Source organism: Anthonomus grandis, chromosome 6 (genome assembly GCF_022605725.1).
Source record: "Anthonomus grandis grandis chromosome 6, icAntGran1.3, whole genome shotgun sequence".
Lineage (NCBI taxonomy): Eukaryota > Metazoa > Arthropoda > Insecta > Coleoptera > Curculionidae > Anthonomus > Anthonomus grandis.
In genome coordinates this window covers 21,854,951-21,864,106 of record NC_065551.1, presented here as the reverse complement: position 1 = coordinate 21,864,106, position 9,156 = coordinate 21,854,951, and the positions used below count along the sequence as shown (strand labels likewise).

Sequence of the window (9,156 nt, the reverse complement as noted above, 5' to 3'; positions counted from 1 at the left end):
AAGGCACCAGAAGAGTGTACACGTTTTTATTCAGTCGGAGTATCGCCGAGAGGGCCTTCTAGGACACACATAAATTAACATTGAATTCGTGTTTCTCGACCAAAAACTCTCTGTTACTAAATTTTGTGCTGATATGTTTTTTTGTATGAATTTTAAAGCAAAAATTTAAATAAAATTGAAAACTTTAAACATCCTAAGTCTCGGTTATTATCAATTAAGATTTAGGCAAATCGTAATATTTTCAACCAGAGAACATGCTGTTGCTCTATGTTCATTAAGTTATGGGACCAAATTTATATACCCTGTATATACATATACATATAAATATATACCGGAGGTCTCATAAATAATAGTAAATATTTTAACAGTAGATTCCCTTTGAAAAAAAGCGGTTAAGAATTTTTTTGTAGTTCAAAAGCCAAAGACAACCAAGATACAGGGTAATAAGCGTAATGTATTTTTTTTTAATTTTGGCCATAAAGTTTTCATTTATTATTTGTTTTTAACAAAATTTCAAATATGGTTTACTTTTTATATGGCAAATCTTAATACTAACCTTTTTTAAATTAGATCATAGGAGGCGACATTTTGATCTTTTTTTTATTTCCGTTACTTTTTTAGACTTGGCATAATATAATTTTTTATTTGAAATATGTATTGTGCAAACAGTTGTGCTTAAAAAAAGGTATACTTCAAAAATCTCGCTACGATTAACCCTTTTCGAGATATTAAGATTCAAATTTTTCAATGCTCTCAACAAAAACGACATTCATAAACTATTTAAATTGCTTTATTACACTTCAAATGAATGAAAAAATATAAGAGATAAATTAAAAATATGAATATCTGCCAGTTAATGACGAACGTGATCTCCATTTGTCTCAGTATATTTTAAAATTCTTTTTTCTTCTCATTTCGAAATGACAGTTCATATTTTTACCATGCTCTCTTATGATGCAAAAATCCAATGGGTTAAAGTCTGGATTTCATGCGAGCCAAGGTTATTTGACTTCCACGTGATATGCAATAAATCACTAAACTAACAGAACAAACATGATAATAGATAATATTACTAATTGTGTGATTTTAATTTTTTATAACCACTCATCAAAATATCTGTCAAGAGCTTTACTTTTAATGGTTGTTTACTTTAAATGGCTGTGAATGTTAGTTTATGACGTAGCGTAGTTGATAAATGTAAACCGAAACATGGCTAAACCCAGGCATGGACATATTCTTAAGAAAAGACCGTGACTATAGAAAAGGAGGATTGGGTCTATATATAAAAAAAAATTAAAATACTCGATTTACCATTTTGGTTTTGCTTTTACTGACATTGAAATATTAGAAATAAGTTATAGAATAAAAAATGAATCATTCTTATTATTATATATATAGGGTGTTCCTTAAAGACGTGCTAATTTTTAAAGGGGGTGATTCCTGGACCCATTTTAAGAAAAAAAATTCTATAAACATATGTCCTAAAAGTCTTAGCTTTTGACATACAGGGTGTTAAAGCTTAAAAAAAAGCAGTTTTTTAATAATAACTTAAACAATATTGTAGACATTTTTATGAAATTTGGTACATGTATTCTATGTATCAAGACGCATTTTTTGATGTGCAAAAAGAAATATTTTCTCTGCCAGTGGCGGCCCTATAGGTCTTCTATTGAATATTTTTTGTGAAAAACATACATAACTATTTTTAAAATCCCCAATTACTTTTTAGCAAATTTAATCTCTTAGTTTTTTTTTGCGTCCGACGCATAGTTTTCGCTTAAAAAAATAAAAACAATGTTACTTCGCTAAAAAGCCAACGAGCTGGCCCATAGCAACGAGCAATAAGAAGCATGCATAGTGGACTCAGCGACTTTATTTGCGTTAAATAAAGACGCGTTACGGCACTTTTTTACTGTATTTCTTAAATTATTTACATTTTTTTACTTTTCATACTTTTTGCAATAAATCTGATCCCTTAATTTGCTTGCAATCGACGAACAAACATTTTCACACCGCATCAAATTTTTAGGGAAGTAAAATTGTTTTTATTTTTTTAAGCAAAAACCATGCGTCGGACGAAAAAAAATTAAGAGATCAAATTTGCTAAAAAGTGATTTTAAAAATAATTATTATTTTTAAAAATGATTTTTAAAATCACTTTTTTATTGAGGATTTTAAAAACAATTTTTATTTTAAGAAAAAGCAGTGGCGTAATAATTTTTTCACTAAAAATATTCAATAGAAGACCTGTAGCGACGCCACTGGCAGAGAAAAAAAAATTTTTTAGACATCAAAAAATGCGTCTTGACGTATTGAATATACGTACCAAATTTCATAAAATGTTTATAATATTGTTTAATTTATTATTAAAAAACTGATTTTTTTTTAACTTTAACCCCCTGTATCTCAAAAGTTAAGACGTTTAGGACATATGTTCATAGGGACTTTTTTTCTTAAAATGAGTCCAGGAATCACCCCCTTAAATATTAGCACGTCTTTAAGGAACACCCTGTATATATACATATTCGAAAACTGTATGTATCTCTTTTTCTTGATAACTTGGAAAAGATTTTGGCTAATGTAATTACACAATTTATATTTATATTTTAGTGGCAAGAGATTTTCTTTCTCCTACATGTCAATAATGAGTCCACTGGGATAAGTTCTAGTACAGGCAATCCTTCTCTCATCGATATGATAATTGCAATCAAAATTCTATATTCATTAGCTCTGGAACATTAGCAGTTTTACAATCTCTAACTGATTGGTACAATCTTGTACCATTTAAAACTAAATCTTTTTACGAAAGACCTTATGCTTCTTGGATAACTAGCAACATTAAACTATTAATAAAGCTAAGAGAAAAGGCATTTCGAAGATTTTAAGAATCAAAAAATGATCATCACGGACAATATTCTAGGCAACTACGTAACTCTACAAAACGCGTTATTATTAGGGAAAAAATAATCTGTTTTAACCACATGGCAAGGCAGAAAGGCAAAGAATTTTAAACCACAGCAAAGAAACTAAATCTCACATATAATAATAATAGTAATAATAGTAATAATAATAATAATAACGCAACAATTTTTTTTTTTGAAATGCATTCAAATATAACTGACACCTTTTCTCCAGTTTTGATTGATTATTACCAATGTCCCAGATATACTCTTGAAAATTTGCCATTTTCACTTTTGGCTCATAGCAGCTTAATAAAACTTATTTCTTTAATATCATCTAATACCATTAAGGTAGTTGGGATATTTATAAGGGATATTAATTTAAGTATGCCGTTTTGGGTCAATCCATTAATAAATATTCTAAATACCTCTATTCTCGATAAAATGTACCCTTCAATTTGGAAAAGAGCCATTGTTAAGCCCATTGGAAAATCACAGATCCGAATCAATGCAATACGTGAGACCCATAAGTATTTTGCTGTTTATATCAAAAATAGTCGAAAACGCATTTTTAATCAATTCATTTGCCGAAAACCAGAATATTATTCAACAAACACAAATCTGGTAAAAATATTGAACGATATGCATTCAAATGAGAATAAAAAAATAGTACCTGTATGGCTCTCCTTGACTTTAATAAGGCCTTTGATACTTGTGAACCGAAGTTAAAATATTTTGGTTTTTCCAATAATATCATTGCTTTTTTCTAAAACGACTTAAAGATTCGAGACGAGAATTTCTTAGAATATTAACGATTATCCTGCGGCGTTATCTCTTTTGCTTTTTTCAATTTATGTGGCCGACATGTATTAATCTGTAAAACATGCTACAATACAACAATATTCCGATGCCTCGCAGTTGTACCATTGTATATACCGGTTAATGAAGATAATATTCAAACTGTTTAAGATCACCTTATCACTGATATAAGGAACATTGAAGTTTTTCCTCCAAATCGTCACATTGTCTTCGGCAACAATTATATAAGAAAAGAAATTGAACAAAGGATGCATTTCGATATTTCAAATAATTTGAAATTAAAAGCAGCTTATATACGACCTTAAAAAAACTTTACACAATTATAAAATATTTTCCAGCCAAACAAAAAATGTATGTATGTGAATCTCTAATCCTGTCCCTTTTTGACCATATTGACATTGTTTACGGAGGCTCTTTAATGTCGCGAATAAAAAGAACTATTTTAGAAAAGTCAGAATAGCTGTATGAGATTTTCGTTTAACATTCTTTAAAGAGACCACATAACTTCCTATTTAATTATTAATATTATTTTAAACATGGAAAACAGAAGAAGAAAACCTATGTATAATTTTTATTTATAGAATTATTAAACAATTCAGACCAAGATATTTAAGAAGTATATTTATAATACAAAGATCACAGAACATTTTCTTTTACCATAACATCGAACTTTTGGATTTCTTGTAGCTTATATGTGGAACAACTTGCCTTCGATGGTAAAGGCTTGCGATTTAGAGATTTTTTTAAAACATGTTAATTTAAAATTATTACTGGAACAGCAAACATAGTATAGTTATTTTTGAATGTTAACTAGCAAGGCTATTGTATATTGGGCGCGTTTTTAAATTCAGCAGGATTCTTTGATGGATTCCATCAATTGGTTACGAGTGACAGCTGCTTTACTGATAACGTAAAGCAGCTGATTTGTGATGGAAGATCAACCGATAAAAAAAGTAACGCTTTTTCATATTGTTGTGTTTTGTTTTCCTGTTTTGATTTGACTTTTCAGTTGATTTCCAAATTTATTTTTCGTCCTTAGATTTCCTCTTTCTTGTTATGTTTTAATAGGACTTCACGTAACGTGCCAGGGTGCGAAAAAATATTACCCCTATGCCCTTCTATCTTGCGCTTTGTAAAAAAAATCTTAAATTGAATGAATGCAGTTAAAAGCTAATTATCTTGTTTGTTTTGGTCAAATCAAAAATTATTTAAAAAAATTATAAAATGTAAAAATCAACGTTAACATTTCCATCACACCATCCCACCAAAACGAATATACGATGGACCAGTGATTGCCATCAGCCAATCATTGATGGACCCATCATATAATAAAGAAATGTGATGGAACGCAGATAATTTAGAAACGCAAATAGCAAATTTTGCTTAAGTGGTGGATCGACTGCTGAATTTAAAAACGCGCCCATAGTCTCTGATATAAGATCGGGTGTTGCAGTTTTTTTCATTCGGCATGACATTCAACAAGTTAGTAATTTGAACAAATTTGAATCAGCTTTGCTACTTTCACGAATACGGTCCCAATGTAGAGGCACAGTCTAAGAAAAGTCTAAAGTCTAAGTTGAAACCTATATACTTTGGTAGAGGGTTTTGTCATGTTATTGGAGTTTTGGTTCCATTAGATAACTAATATTACTATTTTTTTTTTTTTCTTGTGTCCTTTATGTCAGGAGATTATTTATTATATTTTTATTATTATATCTAGGTTGTTGACAAATAAATGCTTTTTGAATTTGAATTTGATCATAAACCCTGATAGTGACATTTATAATAATTAATCTTGTCACACAGGCACAGCCTATTATTTTAAGCGCATTGAAAACTTTAAATGTAAATTTCTCGAAAAGGATTAATTGTAGCGTGATTTTTGAACTTTACCTTTTTGAAGGAAAACTATTTGCACAATGCATATTTCAAATAAAAAATTAAATTGTGCTGAGCCTGAAAAAGTTACGGAACTTAAAAAAAATCAAAATATTGCCGGTGGCGCCCTCTACGACATAATTTTAAAAAATTAAATTGCCACATAAAACGCTGTCTAAATTTTGTTAAAAACGAATAAATGCTAAATGTATGGCCAAAATTCAAAAAAATAATTTAAGTTTATTACTGTAATTGTATCTTGGTTGTTTTATTTATAGGACAGGCTGTATAAATTTCAGTTCAAAATTCCAACTTCAGAGGCCCATGTACCAATATCAAAAAAATTATATTAGTCACCATGTATATGAAGAAAAAGTGTTTCGTTATTTTGACTAGCCTTCCCTAGGGATCTTTAACGTAAGGCCTTGAATATCTATAAATCTGTATGTAACTGTAAAATTATAAATTAATTTTACAAACAAAACAGTTGTTGATCAGCGATCACATAAACATTGAGACAACAACAAAAAGAAAACATTGATGTGAGCAAAGGCACTAATTGAAGATTAACCATTGTAAAAAGGTTAGAGAGAGACAAATTCTTGCGCAACAGGGACACACAGGGGGGGTTTTTTGTTATTAGTAGGATGAGTAGGGGGTAACTCCGTCAAAATAGGAGCGTCATCAGGAACAGCAGAAACTAAAGCGTTGGCGGTGGCGGCCGCGGCGGCATCTGGTAGAGACAAGGTCGAACTACCGCCGGCCGTCACCCGTGGACCCATATTATCGTACTTCGGAATCGGCGCAGGAGGCCGTCTAGGAAGCGTTGCCATCCCGTGATAAACGGGCTTTGGCCTATTATGAGGTAAGTCTAATAAATCTGGACACCTAGATATGTCCACCAAGTTCGGGTCGCGACTTACCGAAACTGAAATGAAAATATTACCATACGCCCCTGCCGGTAAAGTGCTGGTAGAAAATTCCGGGGGCGGCGGAAACACCACCATCGGCAGGGGTTCTCTTTCTATCGTGATATGCACGGGGGGCTCCAACATCATGTCCATCTCGGGAGGGCCGATGGCTTCCGAACTGCCCGTACCCCTATCGGTCGTCGTGGCGATACTTACATCTAATAATTTCTTTTCTTGGTCCGTAAAACTAACACTCGCCTGCATATTCCGGTTATGCATGGCATGGTTACGTTTCCGCGCGCAGCACATCGCAGTTATTGTTATCACAGTAGACAGTAGCAGTACGACGGATATCACCACTATACCCCACCAAATCACCGTAGTAGTGTCCGATTTACTGAGGGTTGTAGCCGTGACCACTTCCGGCAGCACTAAACTCACATTCACCTCGACCGAGTCGAGGAAGTTCTTTGCCACACACGTATACACCCCGACATCAATCTCGCTTACATTGTACACGGTAATGTTCGCCCACTTATCCGGCAATCCTTCTTCCGCTTCAATTACCAGCCAGGTGTGATTGATGGAGTGTCCCTCGAATAGCCAAGATACTTTCGGTTCTGGATCGCCGAGCACGTGACACCCGAAACTAATGTTCCCGCCCGCCTCCGCTTGCACTTGTTGTTGCGGAAAGGCGAAAACTTGCGGCACACAGGCGAATTCGGACGAACCCAAGTCCTCCCAACGTTGGTCAGCTAAAATTTCCGGCTCGTAGCACAGTAACGACACCGAGTAAAGGTTACTGGATAGGAACCAATTGCGAAAACCGCGAAGTTCGCAGTCGCACCGCCATGGATTTCCCTCTAGCAAAAGTGTTTTTAAATGTGCGAAACTCATGAACGTTGCCTCTGACAAGTTCCGCAATAAATTGTTTTTAAGGTTTAAAGTTTCCAGGGCGCCGAGGTGAACGAAAGCGTCTTTATGTATAAATTGCAACTGGCACCGCTCCAAATCCAAATTCCTTAGATGCGGTAAAACGGGAAATTGGGCCTGAGTCAACTGTCGTAGCGGATTCCCGGTGAGATATAGTATCCTTAAACGTTCGTTTCCGTAAAACGTTTGCGGATGTAACTGGACAATATTGTTATTAGATAAATCTATTTCGACGAGAATCGTGAGATCCTTAAAGGCCTCTTTGTGTACCTCGCCTATACCGGAATTCATCAAGTAAATCCTTTGGAGATTAATCAACCCGACAGACTGGAAAGCTGCCCGCGGCAGTTTCGGAATGAAATTCTGGGATAAATCTAGGACCTGCATGCCCTCATCCAGATAAGCCGGAACTTGCGTTAAGCCTTGCTTCTTGCAGAAAGCGGTCTTCTTCCCAGAAATCCACTTACAGTGGCACGGGGAGGGACAATCAGTCCAATCCGGTGCTGCAAAAGCCAACGCTAACGTCAGCAAAAACACAAGAGCGAGAGCCATTGGTCTAAATTCATATTGAATACGGACATTTCCATTTCAACCGCCACACTGTTTCGGCCCGATACAAATTTAAAATTAGACACATCTTAGTCATTGACATTAACACGTTTAACTCCCGAACATAAACTGCATATAATAATATTTTCTGGAAAAGGTTCCAGGAAAATTCACGTTTTAATTTAAACGGAGACGAGAAGCGGGAGCGCTAAAAGTAACGCGGAAAAGTCCGATAAAATCGTAATTTGTCGGCGAAGAGCGTCGCGACGATGCAATCCAGAATCGAGTTCACCGCACTATGATTTCAGTCCGCAGCTTTACAGGATGGAAGGCGCCCGTATTTGTTGCGTCGGCGTCGAACTGTTGGGTTTTAAGAGAGATGATGCGCCCGCCCAACTCTATGCAGCAAGAACCTGCTGCTTCTCACCTCCTGTCGAAACCACCGAGGGTTTTCCTGGATTTATAACAATTGATTCTCGACGCCGAAATTAATCACATCCGCTATATTTTTCAACAATTCCGATGGGTACAGGCATAAGCATCACGGGCACACCTTACAGGAATTACGGATGTCCGATCTATTGATTTAGTGTTTAACTTTATGAACAAAGAAATATTTAAAGAGATTGTTTAAAAAAAGTTTTAGCCCAGTAAGTTTAAATATAAAATTATATAATAAAAAGAAATTATTTTGTTTAGAATTGCGAAATTAAATGGTTTTTTTTAATTTCACCACCTATCAAATCGTTCTACTCATTTAAATTTGATCAATAACGAATCTTAACTCTTTCGGGTACAAGATTTTTCCCCGTTTCTAGTCCCATGTTGCACAGATATTAAAAGTTTTTACAAGCTGATTTTCTAAAATTTTCTTTAAATTTTCTCAATCATAATTGAACTAATTCATAAAAATTTAAAGATTCTTATATATTTTTTTTTAAATGAAATGTCAGTTTGACAGATAATTGGTGGTACGAAATGTGTACCACCGTGCAACTTGAACTAAGTCTAGGAGGCAATTATGAAAAATAAAAAAAAGATTATTCTACAGAAAACCAGAAGTATTTTACTAGTTGATAAATCAAAATTAACAATACATATCTACTTTGTTTTAAGATATTCTTGAAAACAGTCTTTAGATTTGCCTAAGCATAACGGAACTTTAC

The 9,156-nt window shown here is 34.0% G+C and overlaps 1 protein-coding gene across 1 annotated transcript; it reads right to left on the bottom strand.

The window, feature by feature from the left end:
* Nucleotides 1-582: 582 nt before the first annotated feature.
* Nucleotides 583-8,271, bottom strand: LOC126737361 (peroxidasin-like). Its single transcript, XM_050442228.1, has one exon. It carries the CDS (start codon nt 7,991-7,993, stop codon nt 6,182-6,184), a length of 1,812 nt encoding a protein of 603 aa, XP_050298185.1. The 5' UTR covers nt 7,994-8,271; the 3' UTR covers nt 583-6,181.
* Between the last annotated feature and the right edge of the window lie 885 nt (nt 8,272-9,156).

Excerpts from the sequence above, each read along its gene's own strand:
- LOC126737361 (XM_050442228.1), bottom strand. The coding sequence starts at position 7,993 with ATGGCTCTCGCTCTTGTGTTTTTGCTGACGTTAGCGTTGGCTTTTGCA.